This window comes from Gossypium raimondii, chromosome 4, assembly GCF_025698545.1.
Source record: "Gossypium raimondii isolate GPD5lz chromosome 4, ASM2569854v1, whole genome shotgun sequence".
Classification (NCBI taxonomy): domain Eukaryota; kingdom Viridiplantae; phylum Streptophyta; class Magnoliopsida; order Malvales; family Malvaceae; genus Gossypium; species Gossypium raimondii.
The window spans coordinates 27,200,899-27,224,000 of NC_068568.1; the positions used below are offsets into that span (position 1 = coordinate 27,200,899).

The 23,102-nt window shown below is 39.6% G+C and overlaps 2 protein-coding genes across 2 annotated transcripts; both read right to left on the minus strand.

The window, feature by feature from the left end:
• Positions 1-13,778: 13,778 nt before the first annotated feature.
• LOC128040552 (cytochrome c oxidase subunit 3) lies at positions 13,779-14,746 on the minus strand. Its single transcript, XM_052629498.1, has one exon. It carries the CDS (start codon positions 14,716-14,718, stop codon positions 13,921-13,923), a length of 798 nt encoding a protein of 265 aa, XP_052485458.1. The 5' UTR covers positions 14,719-14,746; the 3' UTR covers positions 13,779-13,920.
• Positions 14,747-14,908: 162 nt separating this feature from the next.
• Positions 14,909-18,731, minus strand: LOC128040465 (cytochrome c oxidase subunit 1-like). The gene has a single exon (XM_052629215.1). It carries the CDS (start codon positions 16,787-16,789, stop codon positions 14,909-14,911), a length of 1,881 nt encoding a protein of 626 aa, XP_052485175.1. The 5' UTR covers positions 16,790-18,731.
• Between the last annotated feature and the right edge of the window lie 4,371 nt (positions 18,732-23,102).

Genomic DNA, 23,102 nt, shown 5'->3' on the forward strand with positions numbered 1-23,102 from the left:
CATAGATGCTTTCTGGGGTTTTTTAAAACTGATTTGCGATTATGCCGTTCTCCAAAGTGGCATGTTGAGCTTAAGACAAGTTCTACACATTGTTTAACCTGGATTTCATGTAGAGTTCGAGCTATAACTAATTTTTTTGTTGCTTTTCACTCAAGTTTGAATAATTTAACTTCTATCTCAAATTGAAGTTGAACTCGAGTATATAAGTTAAATTTAATTAAACTCAATCGTGTATTGAGCTTTTAATTTCTAGTCGATTTCTTTAATTTCAAGTTGATTTTAAAGTTTTTGTGACTTGAATTCGAGTAAAGAGAAGAAACAATTCTCAAACAAGGATCCGTTGTAATTTGGACATTGATTACGCTGTTGTCTAACGTAACAAATGCACAAGGTTGACCGGCAACTGATATATATATATTGACACAAGGTTGACTGACAAGTGATATATATATTTTGACCCATGATGGAGCTATTCTTTTTCATTTTCCATTCTTTCCTTTCGTTTTGTAAATTCGAAAGTTTAATTGTTAGCTTTGGTAAATTCAAAACAGCTAAATAAAATTCGTAAACTTAATCATCTCAAACGAATGGCCAACTGCAGCGTTCTACAAAGTTGTTTTATATCAAGGAAGTTGGAAATTATTATATCGGGGAACTCTCCCCATCCTTGGGGATGGCTAATCACCAGTCTCCAACTTATACAAGCTACAATTAAAATATCTTATGCTTTTCATGAAATATGCTTACACCTCATTCCAACATATGCAAAATGTACTGAATCCTTTTCCCCCTCATTTTTCGGGTTGATTACCTAAAAAGCTATTTTAATGGCAGAAGAAAAAGGAAAGCACTATTCTTAGCGTTCTCCTTTAGTTCTTTACACTAGAACAAAATTTTTCATCACTTTTCTTCATTTCAACTCTTGTACCAAATGGAAAAGATGATGGATATAAAAAATACAAGGTTCTCTTTCAAAACTAAGGTTAGATTTGACGAGAAAACACAATTTCTCCTATTTTTCAAGCATGAATCAAGGTAGGCTTTCTTTTTTTTCTCTCTCTCTTCTTTTTCCATAAAAAATGAAATAAAATATTCTTTTTGGGAAATTCTAAGGTGAACTCCACTAAAAACAAGCTTAGGAAAAACTTTTACCAAAATATTTAAGGACTTACCAATATTTCTAAGACTACCAAAATATCTAAGGATTTAACAATATTTCTAAAGTTTTATCAATATTTATAAACCCTAAACCCTAAGTCTTAAAAATATTGATAAATCCTTGAATATTTTGGTAAAAGCTTTTTCTAAGTTGAAGCTCATGGTAGAAGTGCCATTCAAGCTTTTAGCTCCCATCCGCTTGTAAAAACCGAATGTCGATAATGACAATATAGAACGATCGCAAATCAAAAAGAAAGAAAAATAAGAACACACAGATTTTACGTGCAGACTCTTTCAGGAAAAAAAACCACAAGCAAAGGAGAAGAAAAATTCACTAATGCTGAAATTCGAATGATACAAGAGGAGTTTTGGCTACTTCTATTTATAGCTTGAAAAACCTTATCATAATCAATGTCAAATAGAAGGAGAGAATTTCTATACAGATTCTACTTGTACAATCAATATCAAATAGAAAAAGAGTAGTTATATGCAAATTCTACTTGTATTTTATTTATTTTATTTTAATAGGAATTTGAGTCACACACACTAACAATCTCCACCTTGATACGAACTCTCAACGAATAATTTCTTCACCACGAACTCTCAACAAATAAGTTCTCCACCTCTTCTACGAAACCCCTTAAGGGGTGCTCTTCAACAATGAACACCAACCAAGTCCAGGCAATGCTCAAACTTGGTTATAGAAAGTGACTTATTCATCATACCTGTAGGATTTTCATCAGTACTAACTTTGCTCACAGCAATATCTCCACAAGTAATAATATTACGCACAAAATGATACTGAACATTAATGTGCTTTGTTCTCTCATGAAACATTTGATCTTTCATAAGGAAGATGACATTTTGACTATCACAAAATATTGTACTGATTTGAAGGTCTTTACTGAGTTCACCAAAGAGTCCCTTTAACCAAATAACTTCTTTATAAGTCTTAATAATCGCCATGTACTCAGCTTCAGTAGTAGACAAAGCAACTGTAGTTTGCAAAGTGGCTTTCAAACTGATTGTGCAACCTTCAATACTAAAGACATACCCTATGAGAGATCTTCTTTTATCAAGTTCTCCAACAAAATCAGAATGAACATATCCAATGGCTCCATTTCTAGTTCTTCCAAAATGTAAGCAAACATCAGTAGTACCTCGTAAGTATTTAAAAATCCACTGAACTACTTTCCAGTGTTCTTTACCGGATTCGCCATGTATCTACTAATTGCACTAACTGCATATGATAAATCTTGACGTGAGTAAACCACAACATACATGAGAGATCCCACTACACTAGAATATGGAACGCGTGACATATAGTCAATCTCATAATCTGATTGTAGAGATAAAGCTGATGAAAGTTTGAAGTGGGCTGCTAATGGAGTACTAACAAGCTTGGCACTCTGCATATTGAACCTGCAAAGAACTTTCTTAATTTACCCTTTCTGACTTAGGTACAATTTACATGTTTTTCTATCTCTGAGAATCTCCATCCCAAGTATCTTATTTGCTGCTCCCACATCTTTCATCTCAAATTCTTCACTAAGCTGGGCTTTGACCTTTCTTATCTCTCCTTTATCTTTGGCTGCTATCAACATGTCATCAACATAAAGAAGTAGATATACAAAAGAACCATCACTGTTTTTCTTAAAATAAACACAACTGTCAAAGCTGTTTCTTTTGAAATCATGAGTAGTCATAAATGAATCAAACCTCTTATACCATTGCCTTGGTGACTGTTTCAAGCCATAAAGAGAATTTTTCAGCAAGCAAACATAGTCCTCTTTTTTTGAGACTATAAAACCCTCTGGTTGTTGCATGTAAATATCTTCCTCAAGTTTTCCATGCAAGAACGTTGTTTTTATATCTAACTGCTCAAGCTCCAAATCATACATGACCACAATACCAAGCAAGCACGAATCGAACTATGCTTCACAACTAGAGAAAACACATCTGTGAAGTTTACACTTGGAATCTAAATGTAACCTTTTGCAGCCAACCTTGCTTTATATCTAGGTTCTTCAACTCCTAGAGTCCCTTTTTTTCTTTTTGAACACTCATTTATAACGAACAACCTTTTTACCTTTAGGAAGCTTTACTAGTTCCCATTTTTGTTCTTATGGAGCGATTATGGAGTGATTTCTTATATTTTTGCATGGTAATCATCCACTTTCCTAAATCTTCATAGGTAACTACCTCGGAATAAGTATAAGCAACTAGATTAACCTCGGTATACCACTTTAGAGGTTTAATTTCGCTTATAGGTCTGTTCTTGGCAATAGAATATTGTGGTGAAGAAACAACTCTACTATAAGTTTCTGTACTAACTTGAGGAGTATACTGTTGTAGATCATGGATCAATCTGAAGCTTCACTTACTTTTGCTGGTCTTTATTGGAAAAGTGTTTAAGAGATAAGTTAGGTAGCACAATAGTTTCATGAAAAATAACATCTCTACTAATCACAAATTTTCTATTTTTAGGACACCATAACTTATATAACACCAGCCTTATAACCAAGAAAACACATTTAATGGATCTACGTTCCAATTTCCCATTATCAACATGAGCATACGCAAGACATCCAAAAATCTTCAAATCAGAATAATCAACAAGATTACCAGACCATACCTCTTGCAGAGTCTTTTTCTCAATGGAAAAGACGAAGACCGGTTAATAAAAAACATGCCGTAGAGATCGCTTTAGCCTAAAATGACTTCGGTAAACAAGCATTCGAGAACATACATTGAACCTTTTCCATGATTTTTCTATTCATCCGTTCTGCAACGCTGTTTTGCTATGGAGTATAACAAACTGTCAAGTGTCTCACAATCCCTTTTGATTTGCACAATTTATTAAATTCATCATAACATAATTTTAAGCCATTATCTGTGCGGAGGTGTTTTATCTATTTTCCTGTCTGTTTCTCGATCATAGTTTTCCAAGCCTTAAATGTGGAAAAAACATCACTTTTTACTTTAGGAATAATGCCCAAACTTCTGGAAAAATCATCAATGATCGTCATCATATAATTAGCGCCACCCCTTGAAGGCACTTTGGATGGTCCACAAAGATCAGCATGAATATAATCCAACGTTCCTTTTGTGTTATGGATTCCTCTGGTGAATCAAACTCTCTTTTGCTTCCCAAAAATGCAGTGCTCATAGAACTTCAGGTTTCTAATGCCTTGTCCATCAAGAAGTCTTTTTTTGCTTAATTTTGCCATGTCGTTCGCACTCATATGTCTGAGACGCATATGTCAAAGTCTAGTAACATCATCATTTGACAAGGAAAAGGAAGCAATGGCTGCATCACCAGTAACAGTAGAACCTTGCAGAATATATAACTTGGTAGTCTTTCTCTATCCTTTCATCACAACGAGGGAACCCTTGCTAATCTTCAGAACCCCACTTTCAGCTCTGTACTTGTGCCCCTTTTGAATCAAGAGTACTCAACGAAATCAAATTCCTCTTCAATTCTAGTACATGGCATATGCCAATAAGTGTTTTGGTGACTCGATCGAACATCTTAGTTTTGATCGTGTCAATACCTGCCATTTTACATGAAGCATTATTTCCCATCCAAATAGCACCTTCAAACACTGTTTCATATCTTGTAAACCAATCTGGGTTGGGACTCATATGGAAGGTGCAACCAGAATTGATAATCCACTCTCGCACATTTTAGAGTTGTCAGCAGAAGCAATTAGGAGTTCACCATCGCTATAGTCTTTTACAACATCAGCTTTACGGAATTGTTCTAGTTGTTTTCTCTTTTGATTCGTAGCCTCCTTTTTTATCTTATTCTGTAACTTATAGCACTCAGATTTAATGTGTTTTTTTCTTCTTGTAGAAGTTACATGTTTTACTTCTGTTTGAAGATCTTAATCTACCCTTATATTTACTATAAGGATTTCGTTCTAGTGTCCTCCCACGATTATCATCAGTATTTCATTCTTGTCTCCCATGAACAATGAGACCCTCTCCTTGAGAGTCGGATCCAGCCACAAGATGTTTCATCTTGTCATACGAGGTTAAGAAAGTATAGACTTCATCAACTGTGAGAGATTCGCGGCTATATAAAATTGTATCTCTAAAGGTTGAATAAGACGGGGGCAATGAACAAAGTAAAATTGTAACACCCCAAACCCAACCTAAACATTATGGCTGTATCTGGTGTGTCACATTGAAGTGTCTCTCGAAAAACTAGCTTGTTGACAAACTCATTTCTTATTTTTAGGAAACCTCTTATTAATAACTAATGGAACACTTATTCATATGCTTGCCTTGTTAACTGCTTTTTGTTATATTAAGTTGATTTAAAACGCGGAAGCATTTTAAAAACTCTAACATTTAAAGTTCTTATCTTTGAAAACAATAATTATTTTGAAAATCCGTTTTCAAATAACTAGCAGTATAAAACATAAAAGTAAAAACCCAATTAAAAATTTAAAACCAAATTAAAAGGCCTTATTACAAAACCAAACCCAACTCATTAATTAAAATATAAATAAAAGCTAAAGTGAGCAGTAGTGACTGTGTGGCCACCTCCTAGTCCCTCGCTGCACCGAACCGCCTATGGCTGAGGATTACCTGCATAGTTAGAAGAGAGGGTGAGTTTACGAAAACTCAGTGTGTAATCCTCTACCAAACAATCAGCATGTAACGTGCGTAATCGATGCTGGTCCGATCCTTATACAAGAAGTGATGTATGGGCCATAGCCCAATCTGATATGAGTGTAGGCCTTAGCCCAATACTGATACGCCCCGGCCTCGTGGATGAATTCGAGTCGTTTTCGTTGCCCAATCGTTCTAACGATGAAGTTTCGTTCGTCTTGATTCAGAAAGATATATTCGTTCAATAAAGAAGTTAAGGGTTCAAACAAGGTTAAAAGGCAATGGTTTATAAGGTATTTCGGCTAGGAATGAAAGGAATGAGAATTAAAGGTTTGGAATTTTCGATTTAAGGTGAAATGGGAAGATAGGCTTAAAACCAAGAGTGAACCAACTTTAAGGGTTAAAGTTGACCCGATTCTTATATGTCTTTAAGGTTGATTTAGAGTGATGTAAATAGGACCTCGACCCACTATCTAACGAAGATAGGAACCTCGGTATAGTTGAACGCCACACTTTGGTTGAAAGTGATAAGTTCGGGTTGCAAAGATCAAAGGTTGACGCCACTAACTAGTAGATAAGCCAACTAAGTCTTTGGACGAAATTGAGAGAAGAAATCCTCACAAAATACTTAATTCAATAATTAAAATGGCAAAAAGTCCTTTTACAAATTAACAAGCAAATATTTATAGTGTTGCATAAGCTAGCCGAATAGTCATGCTTAATAGCTAAGAAAAATCAAGAAAGATCCAGAATTAAGTCCCTAGAAAGATTCGATGAATGGGAGCTCCAATGGGCAACTTAGGCATTAAGCAAATGGACCTTGTAGAGATGAATGCACCGGTAGTCAAATGGCCATGTCTAGATTCGCCAGCCTTTAATTGAATCCTTAAATTGGCACTTGTTGGTGAAAAGATAGGAACATTGAAGAGGGTTGATGGACAGCCACCAAGTGTGAAAAGTCGGTTTGAAGAGTCAAATGTGTGAACATCATCATTGAATAGTCCCTCATGTGAACACTTAAAATGAACTGCATGTAGATGTTTAAAATGGAACATTAATTTGAACATTCATTTGGTTTGCCATGCATGAATCGGCCAAATGCAATGAATCTAAGATGCATGCACCTTTGCCGTCCAAGGTAAATTCCTGCACCAAATTAAAACAACAAATTAATCATGTATAAAACAAATTAAATTCGGCAGCATTTAATCATGTATTAGTTTAGGACATATTTAAAACACTTGAACTAATTAGGACATAATTAAAACACCTAAACTAATTAGGACATATTTAATAATATCTAATTATTATTTGACCAGAATTAATAACTTAAATACTTGGACTCATGGACAAATTAAATAACTATTCCAGCAAAATAAATATAAAGTCAAATAAGTCTAAGATGAGACGAATGAACTAAAACAAGCTCATTGAGCTTGAAGAGCTTTAAGTAGAGTGCACGATTTGCTCATCTTGCTGGTCCATGAGCCCTCAAGTAGACCGGCCACGGATTCACCCCAAATCCGATCAACCAAAGCTAAAATTCCGTCTTTGAACTTCTTAGCCCTAGCTCGGGTAATAGGTCCTTTAGGCAGCTCGAGGGAGACATCGTTTGCACTTGATAGCTCATGGGGCTCGATTGCATCAAATACAGTATCAGAGTGTGGGCCTTAGCCCAATACAGTAACAATGCAAATGCAGTAATGCAACCTATCCCAATCCAGCCAACACACCACTCAGTACCACCAACACACCATGTGTGGATAAAATCGACCCACCCAACCAACACACCAATATCGCAGAAAAACTGCTAGTAATAGTAACGCAACAAAGTTGCCAATAAAAGTAATGCAGCAGAGCTGCCAGTATCAGTAACGCAGCAAATCTGCCAGTAACAATGTTTGTGGCAAAGCCACTAGTACAATATACTTCCCCTATATCAGAATCCCAACCCCATGCAGCATGTCATGTCATAAATCATACGTGTATGCAGTATGTCATACTCAGTAACAGTCATATATATATCATAGATCAAGTCGGTCATACACACATTTCAATTCCTAGGGGTATAACAGTCATTTTACCCTATGAGGGTATTTCGATCATTTTACCCTTTAAGGGTTTTTCGGTCATTTTACCCTTCGAGCCTATTTCGGTAATTTTACCCATCGAGGGTATTTCAATCATTTAACCCTTCAGGGGTATTTCGGTCATTTTACCTTTCAAGGGTATTTTGGTCATGTTACCCTTTGGGGGTATTCCGATCATTTTACCATTCGGGGGTATTTTGGTCATTTTACCCTTTGGGGGTATTCCGGTCATTTTACCCTTCGAGGGTATTTCAGTCATTTTACCCTTTGAGGGTATTTTGGTAATTTTACCCTTTGAGGGTATTTCGGTCATTTTACCCTTCAAGGGTATTTCGATCATTTTAGAGGCCCATTTCGGCCTAAGCCCATGATAACGCTCATGGGGGCCTCTATAGTCCCACACCGGGTTTCATGGCCTCGGTTTACCACTCGAGCGTTCGCACGCCCTTATGGTCTTAGCGCTGTCTTTTTTGGCTTTTCGACTTTTGCCGATTTACAATTGAGAGTGTGATTACACACCTGTTTACGAGAAGAGTAATATTTCCACGAACGCCCACTTGGAAACAAACATGTCCCACAGTTAGTTCATAAACGCTAGGGTACAACGCCCTCTTAAAAGCACTTAAACACAATCACCCTCCTTACCTTGATTAAATGTTGAAGCCAAGATTCATTATTTCAACAACTTCCAAACCACCACTCCTCGAAAGAACCCTAAAACCGCAGCGAGCAATACCACAAAAAGGAAGAAAACAACCAAAGGCAATCAAAGGTTAAGGAAGAAGAGTATTCGGTTTTGAACAGGAAGGAGAAGAACAAATATACTCAAATTTTAAGTAAAACCACATACCAAAAGTTAGAAACCTGTAGCACAGAAACAACGAGAAGCAGTAGAGAGAATCAATGTAGTGAACGATATAGCGAATGATAATGTTTGGCTACACCACACTCAAACAAAAAGGAAAAAGTCTCAGTCAAAAAGCAATATAGAAGATAGAAACACAAATAGTAAGAGAAGATTATTCGGCCAGTGGAGAAAATGAGAAGAGAAGAAAGGTTCGACTAGAAGAAAAGAGAATGAGAAGAGAGTATAGGAGGATTCGGCAAATGGGGAAAAAGAGAAGAAAGAGCAGCAAAGAAAAGAAAAGTGATCAATCCCCAGATGTACTTTTGAAACTAGGCCAAAAATTTGACAGCAAGACTAGAACGTGAAACCCGAACTCACCTTAATAGAAGCAAACTGAGAGAGTACTCCAAAGAAATAAAAATTGAAACCGAAACCTTTGATGAAAAATGACTAAATTTGACAAAATAACCCTCCCCAGCTGAATTCTCACTGTTGGAAAACCCCCAAACGGCACAACTCCCCCTCACTCTCAAACTCCTTGATTTTTTCCTAAAATCCCTCCCCTTATCCCTCCTTGATTTTCTCCATCATATCCTCCCCCAACTTCCTCCATGACCAGTTCAAATTCCTCTCAACAGTATTCTAGTCCAACTCCACCACCTACCTAACTCAAGTAGCAAAATAAATACTCCATTACGCAACCTAGGACTTGGACCTCAGACCTCCCAATTACTCAACACACCACCTTGCCAGTAGACCACAAGCTCTTCTTGTGACATAAAACTAACACTAAAATTTATAAGACCTACATGCCTATGTTCAGGTTCATTTAAGAGCAAAAATTAAAAATTTTGCCAAGGCCAAGACTTGAACCCAGGCTCCTCAAACACTCCCAAACACACCCAAATCAGTTAGCCATTAAAGTAAACAAGCAATCAGTGTCAAAACATGCAAAAATTAGAGACTTATATTTTGGGGCGTTACAAGAATTAACACTAAATATTCTTTATCATACTGAACCTCCACGACCTTTAGGCCTAAGAGAATTTCTTTAAACACAATTAAGTGTTCGTGCACAAACGCACCTTCCTCCAAACGATGAGAATAAAGACGCTGCTTCATATGCAACTTGCTGGTTAGAGTTTTCAACATGCTTAGTTGCTCCAACTTCTTCCATAATGAGCAGTGGTCTTCTCCTTCAACACATCATGTAGAATTTCATTCGACAGATGCAGGTATAATTGCATTAAAGCCTCTTGATCTTTATGCTTTTTCTCTTCATCCGTCAATGTCGAAGGCATATTCTTATCTAACCCTAGTAGGGCATCCTCCAAATCCATCTGTACAAGAATTGCCTACATCTTTACCTATCACAACGCAAATCTGGTGTTGCGATCCAATAACGAAATATCATACTTTATTGTCGCCATTACCGTGATCAAGACAAGCAACCTGAAAAGCTCTTGATAATAGTTTGTAAAAACTAAATATTGATAATGGAAATATAGGATGATCGTAAAGTAAAAAGAAAGAAAAATAAGAACACACAAATTTTACGTGGAAATCCTTTAGGGAAAAACCACAAACAGAGGAGAAGAAAAATTCACTAATGTTGAAATTTGAATGATACAAAAGGAGTTTCGACTACTTCTATTTATAGGTTGAAAGACCTTATTCTAATCAATGTCAAATAGAATGAGAGAAGTTCTATATAGATTCTACTTGTACAATAAATATCAAATAGAATAAAAGTAGTTTTGTACTAATTCTACTAGTATTTTATTTTATTTTATTTTTAATGTAAATTTGAGTCACACAACTCTAACACCACCCTTAGGAAAATAAGACAAAATACTCCTTTGTAATTTCTTTCAAACTTAACTATAATTATGATCATCCAATCAAATTTCACCACTTTTCACCCTTAATTACAATTTCTTTTCCTAAAGGACACATAACCTTATTATGTGTCCCGATTAAGAATTATATCCTATAAAATCATCCTATCATAATATAATTATAATTAAGTCCCATCGCTAAATAAAAAATGCAATTTAGTCCCTCCACTTTTCAACTTTATTCAATTTAGTCTATATCTAGATTTATAATTTATATTTTTATTATGATATCCCTAACTTACTCTTGAGTTAGGAACAATACCAAGTTAGGTTAGGTATACTTGAGAATTTTAGAAATAGATAAAATATGAAATTTTAAGCTGTTAGTATAGAAAGTAGTTAAAGTCGATGAAAATTAAAATACTCTTAAAATAAGAGAAATAAATCAGGATATTGACTTAATTGTAAGTGAGTGAAAAGTATTGGGGTAGAAGTAAGAAAAATAAAAAAATTGAAATGATTGCATTGAATTGAAGGAAAAAAGAGGGACTAGAAGTGAAATTCTACCAAAATAAAGTATGATTCATGGATGGTATTGTAGAGAAAGTTGAAGGGTAGAATGGTAATTTACTCAAATAAGATAGTTATGGAAAGATTAATGATTAATGACTAAAAAGTATATGTAACACCCCTAACCCAAATCCATTACCGAAATAGGGTTACGGAGCATTACAGGAGTTTACAAATCAATCAGATAGAAAATTCAAACATTTCATATCATACAATATTCTTGTCAGAAACTAATCAAAATCATATGTACTATCCCTTATACGACCCATCGAGGCCCAAAATATGCATTAGAAACAAGTTGGGACTAAATCGGATACTCAGAGAATTTTTCAGAAAACAATAAAAATTTTCAAAGCTGCAAAGGTGACACCGCCATGAGGTCAGGCTGTGTGACTCACACGGCCAAGAGACACGCCCATGTCTTAGGCCTTATGGGCATTCGAAATAAGGACACACGGCCATGTCCCAGCCCACGCCCGTGTAACTCTCTGACTTGGCACACGGCTAAGCCACACGCCCATGTGCTAAGCCGTGTACCCTTTGAAGTAACCCCACACGCACGTGTGCCAAGCCGTGTGCTAGGCCGTATAACAGCCTGACTTGTAACCCTTTTAAAGCTACAGGGGACACATGATCGTGTCATCTGGCTGTGTGTCACACACGGCTGACACACACGCCCGTGTCTCTGCCCGTGTGGACGAAAATAGGCCATTTTACAACCCATTTTTCTCACCCAATTTGGCATCAACCTACACCCAAAAATGCACACATACACAAGCTATAATCAAGCATCCAAAACAAGCAAAATTAAGCCTTAAACATGTAGTATTTTCACATACGATCAATATGACCTTAGGCACCTCAAATGACAATATGTAACCATGTATATTCATGTATACAATTTAACCAAATAAGCAAAAAATTTACCAAGCCATTTTGCATAATTTCATGCCACATCACTTACCTACAAAAACATACGATGTGATATATTTACCATAACACAACCATTTGCTACCAAATGCATTCTATAAACTATCATATTTAGACATATATGCCTAACAAAACAAGGTACCAATTCATCACATCACAAAACACAAATACAAGATGTACACTTAGCTATTGATTCTTTTCATCCCCTGTATGCTATTTTACGTATTCCATATTAAAAAGGAATTGGGAATAGAGAATCTATACTAAAGAAGGGTCTAATTCTTTAGTATATGTTCTTATTTGATTTGATACATTGTAGTCGATTACATCGGTGAATTAGGTGAAGGTGCGGAAGAGAGGATTGAACCCTCGGTAAACAAGAGTCTACATAGCGGTTCAATGCTACGCCTTGAACCACTCGGCCATCTCTCCTACATAATTATTATGGCCGATACAGAAGCGAATAACGAGTTATTCATATTAGATTGTTCGATAGGTACGAACAATATCAATTCTAACTAGGAAACTTGCTATAAAAATAGAAAACTTTTCATCACTTTTTTATCACTTTTCTTTAGCCTCAAGCTCGAAAAATAAAAAAAAGGAATGGGTCTACTTTTATGTTATTTCGTCATTGTACACTTCCTTTGTTTGTGAGATCATTTTATTTTCTCACGAGGGTAATGAAAAGAGTTATAGAATGGATTGCTACCTATGCCTAGATCGCAGATAAATGGAAATTTTATTGATAAGACCTTTTCAATTGTAGCCAAAATCTTATTACGAATAATTCGACAACTTTAGGAGAAAAGAGGCATTTACTTATTACGAGATGGTGCGATTTGATTATTATTATTTATATTTTCCTTTATTTATTATTTACTTTTTATTTACTTTACCACTCTTAGTCTTAGGAAAAGACACATTATTCGAATAGAAAAAGGCTATTGAAAACAAAAAGAAATCTACGCTTGTTGAAGGTGAAGTTTATAAATAAAGCAATTCCTTCTGTCGTGTATCCTCGATTAATGCAACCTCAGATGCTTTAATTTTTGATTCGAGTATTGAGCGGAAGGTTACACCTATAGGTCTGTATTGTGGGTCAACCCTACTACACGAGTACCAATAGGCGGCATAGAGGAAGAAGCACTACGCCTAGGGCTGTTTTCCCTCCTAACTAACGAGTAAGAAGTCAAACCAGATATTAATTGAAGGTCGCAGATCAGCTGTTAGGAAGGGAAGGTTGAGAAATCGCATATCAGCTGTTGTCTAGATAGATAGAATAATATCTTTCATGTCGCATATCCGCTTTTCTTTAATGGATGGAAAGAGGGGCGGAGTTACTGGAGGATGCGATGGAGGGGAAGGAATGAGAATAACCGAATTCGGCTACCTCTCCCACTCATCAAGGCAGACATAAGAAGCTAAACTATTTCCAAGGGAGACCGGGTCCGCTATGCCCCTTCACCTACTAAAGGATCCGTTACTGGAGTGCTGCGCTTCTCAGGGCCCTCTGCGTCAGAGAAACCCCGCCGGGGCAGTCACCCGGAGTTTAAATCCATTAGGTTCTTCAATTTATTCATAAAAGAAACGAGAGACAAGAAAACATCTTTGATTACGATTAAAAAGAACAATCTCAAATAGACCAAGATCAAATTTCGGGTCATTTCTTGGTGAACATGATCTGCCATAATCTCTTCGATCCCTTCATTTATGTGCCAGAATAAAAAGAGATTTGGTAGGAAAGTGGAAGATACTTTTTTGTATATGATAATCAAAGGGAGTGGGAAAGCAGCAGTAATTCTTTGGAAAAGCCCGATTCTCTTTGTCTTCGAGCTTTCATTTTTTAATCCACCGTTTCGTTCCTTCATATACCTCCCCACCAATAGATAGAGACAAATGGGAATAACCGAACCACGTCTACAAAATGCCAGTACCATGCAGCTGCTTCAAAGCCAACGTGATGCTCTTTAGTCAGATGACCAAGATATTGGCGAATACCACATATGATCAAGAAAAGAGTACCTATAATCACATGAAAACCATGAAAGCCAGTTGCTAAGAAAAAGGTAGAACCATAAATACTATCCGAAATAGTGAAAGGTGCTTGATAATATTCCATTCCTTGAAATCCAGTGAATACTAGAGCCAGAAAAACGGTAGCTACTAAAGCATAAACTGCTCGTTTTTCCTTCCCCGCGAGTATAGCATGATGAGCCCAAGTTACGGCAGCTCCGGATGAAAGGAGAATAGGGGTATTAAGAAAAGGGATTTCCCAAGGATCTAAAACCCCAATCCCTTTTGGGGGCCAAATACCTCCAATCTCTACCGTAGGTGCCAAAGAAGAATGAGAAGAAGCCCAAAAAAAAGCAAAAAAGAACATAACCTCCGATACGATAAACAGAATAAAACCATATCGAAGTCCTAATTGTACGACTTTGGTATGATGTCCTTCCAACGTGGATTCACGTAGAACATCGCGCCACCATACGAACATGGTATATAGGATAAATATGAGGCCCAAACTGAGAAGTCTTGCACCCCCTTGAAATGAGTGCATGTACATCACACCTCCTACGGTGGTTGCCAAAGCTCCGAGTGAACCCGAAATAGGCCATGGACTTGGATCTACCAAATGATAAGAATGCCTCTGAGATTCAATCATAAACCACTTTGCCTCGGTTGTATGTAAGTCTAACTAGAAAAGGATCTCTCTATTACTTTGAGAAGAGAATCGTTGGTTTTACCGACGAACTACGTGGGAAAATGGACCACACGTGCAACCATCAAACCAGAGACCAAAGCAGGGATCGACATAAAGTTTAAGCCAAGCCTAGACAAATAGTATTTCACACTTAACTTTCGCCACGAAAATGCGATAGGAATTCTGTATATATATGGCAGCGATGCCTGTGCTCTTGTAATAGATTGAGCCAGTACCTAAGAACCTGCTCTACTAAAACTTTGTCAAAACGAGAGCGCGCATTTTCTAAATTCAAATTGACAGACACCATTTTTAGGTCAAGATACTCCAATGCCTCCCTTCTTATGGCCCTTTCGGGAAAAGGAGATTCCCCCAAAATTTGGATTAAGCGATCATCTGGTTCGCTGAGAAGGAGATTAAAAAGCTGGTCCGTCAAATTTGCTTTCAATTCGAGGACTGTAATGTCGAAGATTTCATTGGATAGAGCACTGTGATAGTTCCGAATGTTGATGGCTTCGTTCAGATTCAGATTGTTTCTCACTAACGTTGCGTATTCACCGTGGTTAAGTTGAGGAGGCAACCGATCGATTAATCGGTTTTCGAGGTTTCGTATCCGCGAGAACAGCTCTGCTTCCACGTGCTCGTTTTGCGCGCGAAAGTTGTCCAAGACTTGTGCCGCGGGTACTTCCCCCTCCTGTAAAACAGCAGTCCAGCTTGAGCTGGATCTTGACAGGGATTCCAGAGCGCCAGTCCAGCTTGAAGAAGCATCGCCCGAATGATCCGCCGCAAAGACAACCTTATTGGGATTAGTGATAGAAAGGCAGAGCGCCATTAGGACAAAAAGTAAAATCGAACTGACAAATCGGACTAAAGGCTTAACCATCCACAAACTTAGATTGATAAAGATCTTACTGAAAAAAGCAGCAAATAATATCTTTCTATTTCTAGCCGTGGAAAACAATTTCATTTTTCTTTCATTCTTTTCATTCTCCGCTCCCCCAAAAAAAAGGAGAGACTTGACCAACGGAAGACATGGAAGTAAAAGTGAACAAATGCATTCTCTAAAGATTTTGATTCCAGTGGGGACAGCTATGATCATGGTAGCTGCGGTGAAGTAGGCACGGGTATCAACGTCTAAGCCCACAGTAAACATATGATGAGCCCAAACAAGAAATCCAAGAACACCTATACTGATCATGGCATAAACCATGCCTAGATACCCGAAGACCGGTTTTCCCGAAAAAGTCGAAACGATATGACTTATGATACCGGATCCAGGCAAAATGGGAATATACACCTCTGGATGACCGAAGAACCGAAAGAGATGCTGGTATAATATGGGGTCTCCCCCTCCAGCGGGATCAGAAAAGGTTGTATTAAAGTTTCGATCGGTTAATAACATGGTAATTGCCCCTGCCAGTACCGGAAGTGATAATAAAAGTGGGAATGCTGTCACTAGAACGGACCACACAAAAAGGGGTGATCTATGCATAGTCATTCCAGGTCCACGCATGTTGGAGATAGTTGTTATAAAATTGATAGAACCTAAAATGGACGAAACACCAGATAGATGAAGACTAGAAATTGCTGAATCAACTGCTCCTCCAGAATGGCTGGTAATACCGCTTAAGGGCGGATAGACCGTCCACCCAGTGCCGCTACCCACTTCTACTAAGGCTGAGCTTAATAGGAGCAAGAGACTTGGTGGCAACAACCAGAATGAAATATTATTTAATCGCGGAAATGCCATGTCAGGTGCACCTATCAGAATCGGAACAAACCAATTACCAGATCCACCTATCATCGCCGGCATAACCATAAAAAAGATCATTAAAAAAGCGTGAGCCGTTATTAAAACATTATAAAGTTGATGATTTCCACCAAGAATTTGATCGCCGGGTCGTGCTAATTCCATACGAATCAGTACTGAGAAGCATGTGCCCATCACTCCAGCAATGGCACCGAAGATGAAATATAGAGTCCCTATATCCTTGTGGTTAGTGGAGAACAGCCATCGGACCGGATTTGTCATAAAATTGAGATTCTTTCCTTTCCTTCCTTATCAGAGAGGGGCCCCGAGCGGGGCTTCTTTATTGAAAAAGGGGGAGTGAGGGGGGAAGGTCCGGAAAGCCCTCACTTTATTGATGGGACATCTTGATCCCCTTTTCCTCTAACCCCCCGTTCTGGTTCAGGAAAAGGTCAACGCAAGGATCTTACTTCGAAGCAATCTCTGGAGTTTTTCCTTATCCGAACGGGTCTTGCAAGAAAATAGGATTTCATATTGAGCTCCAAATATACGCTATTGGGATTGGGATAGGATGGCTCCTACTAGCCCCCCCTAAGAACCGCACGTGCGAGTTCCCCCGCATGCGGCTCAAGTGGCGAAGGCCCTTTCCTTCGCGCTTGGTAAGCGCTTCGCTGTAGTCAAGCTTACTGCTAGCCTATCGGCTAGAGCCAAGCTTCGACCGCGACTGCTCGTCGCTTCTGGCCGCCTTATTCCGTCACCCGAGATCCAAGTCAGCACCGGCAAAGATCTCTTGATTCCTCGCGGCCGGGCCGGCTTGGAAGCAAGCTACCTGTCGCCTATCTCACCCCCTTTCTTATTATTAGTAAGATAGGTTGCCCCTTTCCTCTTTCTCTAATAATAAGGTGAGCTTCCAAAGCTCCTTCCTTCAGCTGGGTGAGCCTTCGCTTTTTGGATCGTCTTCTGCCCAATGCGGTACCCTCCCGTTTTTTGGTTCCCATTGGGTTTACCTTGTTTACAGGTCGACCCCATGGCAGCAAGAAAAGGTGATCTTGTGCTATACTCCGGCGATCTCTTTCCTACCGAGGCACGCAAACTCCCATCGTGTCCCAGATCACATTCCGTGAATCGAAAGGGGAAGCCTACTCATCCATCAGCTCCTCTCGTAGACCGGTGCGGTTTTACGAAGCGTCTAAGCACAGTTCACTCGCGTTGATCAATCAAGAGCTTTGCCGCCACTCCTTAAGGTTACCTGCTGTATCAAACACTTCTTGCATTGTTTCCCACGCTTCATACCCCCTCTTTCTTCTTAAGGTAAGGTAAAGGGCCGGGCATGGTGGGGTAGGAGCACCCTGTCGGAAAGATTTTTGGCTTGACCAAGAAGTCTTATGTCCCCCAAGTCGCACGGCGTTTTAACCGAAAGAACTTCTTGCGCAATTCATGCCTTTCTGTTTTTATGACCAGAAATTGTTTCTTGATTTCCATTTCAAATTGTTCTCTGGACTTTTTATCAATATGAGGTGATCGTAACACAGTATATAAGACTCGTGATTCAGGCAATCCAATCTTCCGTGTGTAAGGCGGAAGCCCCCAAAAAAGGTTTTCCATAAATGGGTGATCAAAAGATCGAATCACTATGCGTATCTTGGTGGTCGTTACTTTTGGTGGTCTTTCTTTTTGGCTGACTCCTCTTCCTGTTCTATTGATCAAAAAAAAGCATCCAGCAGCGCCACGCCAGTAGAAAGAGTTAAGCTACTAAGCTAAGCTGCTGTTGGGGAACTTGGTTGTTAACCAACGCAACGGCGCTAACCAAAACCGCCTCCTGCCGCCTAATTTAAAAAATGAAGTAGTTGGTGGAATTCATCACTAGCAAGACCAAGCTGAGTGATGTTCTGCAAAACAGAAGAAACATTTTGCAGAGTTAGATCATTCCCAAGGATGTCAGTGACCAGTTGCCCGTAGGTCCAATTAGGCGGCAGGGGGATATTATGACGTTGGAAAAGGTGCTCCACCGTATCGGTTATGGCTCCCCTTGTTATATTAACCGCTGTGGTATAAAGGATATCGTTTGGCCCCGCGGGAGGTTCCCCATTTTATTATGCTGGTTTGAAATTTCATTACATAATGAGGTAAGGGCGTTTACAACTATGAGTTGGTTTTGGGGCCTTATCTTATCATGCATGATTTTTTTTTTAACTTAACATTCATTCGCTTCTTGCTTTGAAGCGGCATACCGGAAAAAAAGCCCTTATTCGGATTCGAACCGATAACTTAAGCCTCCTTCTTAAGGGCGAACTGATCGACTCGCGTGTGTTAAGCATAAAATTTCGAGCCCTCAATCCGTTGGGCCCTTCGTGGCCCCGTTAGCTGGCTTGCCAATCAACTCATCCGACTGCCAACTGTCAACAGGAACAGGAAAGGCCCGCGACGAATGACCCGTTCACCCTTTTCTAAAGTCGTTGTCTGAAAGGCCCCATTTTTCAAAGAGGCGAGGCAAGCCCGGACCCAGAGGGAGCCCCGGAAAGAAGAGTCTATATTGGTGTAAAAAAGCGAGTTCCATCTTTGACAATATAAAATTCTCGAAGGTCCAAGACGATAAGGCAAAATCGTCTGATCGGCTTCAGCCTGAGATACCATATTCGCCGAGAGCACACTTCAAAGCGGAGGGGGCAGCTAAGCTAACATAAGGTCGGACAGAAAGAGTCCATTCATGAGTTGAGGACAGGATCTCAGATATCTGCTGGCTTATTGATGACATTCTCTCCTGCCGGCCAAAAGGAGTGGAGACAAGATAATAAAAATGATAAGCTCGATCCGCCTTCACTTACACAATTTATTGAGTTAGACCTAACCTAAGATGGACTCAGAGGCCAATAGTTACGACTATCGAACTATCGAACAAAGGCGCTATCTAGTGTATTATAAGAAAAGGGAAGATGAAAAGAATGAAGCGGAGAAGCGGGGGACGAACTCCTCTATCTACCCTACCCTAGAAATGGGTTGGATCTATTGAATGAGATCCTTCCGAATGGGATAAGAGAATTCCTACTATTACTATTCTCTTTCTTTCTCTTCATTTAATAAAGAAAGAACACTGAACACAAACAAGAAGTCACTTTTTTTTTGAAAGAGTTATAACTTCACAAAACTTCTCATCCCTTATCGTAGTTTAGACTTGATCTTAGGCTAACGGTTACCGGCTTCACGAGACCCTTTCGGTCCACACACGGCTAAGCACTATTGGGCGGAGCTTTCTCGATCCAAGCTAACTACTGGAAGATTTGAAAAGAAAGGAAGTCTCACTATACTATAATAAGCAATTTATTTCGTTGGAAATAGAGAAAAAATGAAAACTTTTGAAATATTTCTTTTTCATTAGCTAAAGAATATTTACAAGGGTGAACCTTAGCTATATGCTTAACACAAGCGAGTCGGACTCTAGTAAAGAATCTAGGAATTTCTCTGTTTTTGCCGTTCCCGGCTCTACTCTAATAAAGGAAAGGTCCTCCTCTCTATTCTCTATTCCTTGTGTGGGAGGTCCCTTCTAGCCGCCCGTATCCCTGCTTCCAACCTTGAAAAATTCGTGTTAACAGCTAAATCAACAAAAAGGACTAGCCCATAATCCTAATCTAAGGCCCATACCTTTACTAAACGACCAATAGCGAGCGGATAAAACATTATAATACTTAGTTATAGTTAGAGATTTAAGTTATACTCTTTGTACTATAGTTGGCTTAGACTTCCTTGCTAAAGAAAAGCGTTTTTTTCTTCTTCCTCCCTACAGAAGGTGAAAGGTGGAAGTTAGGAGAAGTCCTAGAGCCACTGGATACTCCGAGCACTACAAGAGCGGACAATAGAACGAGCACGGTCCTACGACAAATGCTTCCAGCGTGCCTGTACATCGCGTCATCGCCGCCCAGAAAGACTTAGTCCACCTTTCCCGCCTATCCCTCCCGCAAGAGAGGACTCGTTCTGGCTTTAAAGAGCCTCTTTTTTAGCAGTCTCGTCCATAAGAGAAGATTGACCATCTCTTCTTCCAAGCTTCTTTCTTCTCGGCGTAACGAAAGAACTAGATGAGGAGAGGCCTCAGGTTTCAAATCCCTACCCTACGCCTTACGAGGGCGCCCTAGCCAAATTCAATCCCAAGGGTCAATCAAGCCTTTTCAACTAGTTCAAATAGTCGTCACAGTCTTCGTTCCTGCTTTCAACGAGATTCTTAGCTGCATCAGCTTGTAAAACTTTCTCTCCTTCACCAGGAAAGGGAGAGCGCGGACAAAGTACCAGACGATTTGGGAATGATTTTGGGTAAGAAGAGCGTACGAGAAGAGTAAGCAGACGATGTCGATAGAAGACGATTCGTGGGATCTTCTCAAAGTCAAAGAAAGAGAAGAATGAGCTAAAGAATGGGTATGCCCAGCCTATGGAATTAGATGTCGAATGAGTACGATTTCGAGCAAAAAGAGAGAAGAGAAAGAAAGGTTGGACATCTATCGCTGCCGTGATGACGCAGTTGAGTATTCATTCGATCCACCACCCGAGGCCAGGCCGATCAAACCTATTCGTTTTGGGGTTCGATCCAGCAAGTGATCCATAAGCACCAGTAGAAGCAAAAGCATATCCAGAAGCCGATACCAACAGCAGTAGAGAAAGACCCCCGCTAATAGAAAAAGAGGCATATCTGCCGATGATAACGAGAGCAGTACCGATAGCACCAATAGCATCCCTTCCAGTTCCCTTTACTAGGTTGGGGAGCCATCACCAGGGCCGATGATCCAACCCCATACCAAGATGCCCTTATGGAGGTGCGTGATTAGCGTAGGCTATCTCCCTCGTGAGTGTTGAGCGGCTACTTTGACTTTCCCATCCTCCTGGAGAAGTCACCGAAGGCGAAGACCATCGGCTCGATGGTAGCAAAAGAGGACCATTCCTATCTACCTACCCCGTAGAAGATAAGATGGACGCGGTCAGCGCCGATAGCTTTGGCGCATTGATTCTCTGCGCTAGCAGGTTCCCCGATCTTTCTTCTGTCCCAGCCGTTAGGTTAGGTCTCCGGGACTAGGTGAGGAAACGTCTCTTGGAGAGTATAGATTTCCCACCCCAGCCAGCAGGGGTTTGACATCGAGGATGTCGCTCTTAATCCTAGGCTACGGCCGGGGAAGATTCAAGAACCGAATCTGAGAGATTCTTAGCGGAGGACGTGAATTGATCTCTTTGTTCTAAGGCTTATAGTCCTTTGTGACTACTTTATTCGTTATTGTCGAGGAAAGAAAGTCATGCGAAAAGAGTGAACCTCTTGGTAGAGCTCTTCTTCCCTCACCCGGTAGCGAGATCGGTTATTTCCGGTGTTACCGGTCGAAATAAGGTTTATTTGCTTTGAGATGGTCACGTATATAAGGAATAAAGGATGATGAGTCTCCCCGGCGAGACTCGGGCAAGGAACTCAAACGATACGTTGTCACTCGGCGCGTCCCCGTTTTCACGACTTTTTCACTACGCTAGGAAATTTTCTTTCTTATTAGAAAGGGAGGGATTGAGTTTTTGAGCGAGATTGCTCACAGTAGGGGAAAATGGGAATTGTTTCACTCAGTACGAATTGTTGATACCTAGTTTCATACTTTACTTTACTAGAAAGTTGGCACGGAATGACTGCAACGTCGCATGTGACCTTTTGTCAGGAAGGGCGTACCCCCGATTCTCGGGTGAAATTCAAGTTCAGTAGGGTGGCATTTTTTATGATGGTTTTCTTGTAACCTCTCTCAAAGAGAGTGGAAATGGAATAGCATTCAAGAATGCAATTAATTCCTCGTTAGTTATAGATGTAGAAGACATGAAAACATGTCTGACACTGATGGATTTTGAATCCTATTTATAATAGGTTACGACAGAGGAGGTAGCATGCGAGATTTGATTCTCTTGCCAGAGATTCTTCCCTCGGTAGCAGTAGGGGACAACACGAAGATGTGTCTGACATCGCTCATTCTATTTGTGGCTGCGCAAAAGATCATAGAAAGAATGGGGAATCCTTTGCTTAAGATTAGATTAGCTCGGCAGAGAAGAGAGATTGACCCGAGTGGTCTTGGTCCCAAGGTCCCGAGGTTAGTCCTTTGTGACTTTTTATTCGCCTGTCGATTATTGGTCCTTGAAGGACCGAAACTCATGCGATGAACCTCTTGCCAGAGCTTCTTTTCCTCACTCAGTAACGAGATTAGTTTGCTTTGCTTTAAGCAAGTTACCGTCGAAATAAGGTTTATTTGCTCCGGGGTGGTCACGTATATAAGTACAAGGAAGAGATGTCACGTATAGAAAGAAGAATGTGAGGCTCTCGAGTGTGACTCTAGCAAAGGAACTCAAACGCTATGCTGTCACTCCGACTTTGCCATTGCGTTAGGAAACTTTCTTTCTTATTAGAATAGAAAGGGAAGGATTGATTTCCTGTGTTCCCCGCGGGCTAAAATGAAAATGGGGAAACTCATTATGGCAGGGTGTTGTCTGTTCCAGACTTTATTACTTTATTTGAAGCTGGCATCGAGTGCCTGACTCACATGCGACCTTCAGGTCTCTAAGGAAAGAGGACATACTCCCCGATTCTCGGGGGATACGC

Coding starts and splice junctions, on each gene's coding strand:
- LOC128040552 (XM_052629498.1), bottom strand. CDS start 14,718: ATGATTGAATCTCAGAGGCATTCTTATCATTTGGTAGATCCAAGTCCA.
- LOC128040465 (XM_052629215.1), bottom strand. CDS start 16,789: ATGACAAATCCGGTCCGATGGCTGTTCTCCACTAACCACAAGGATATA.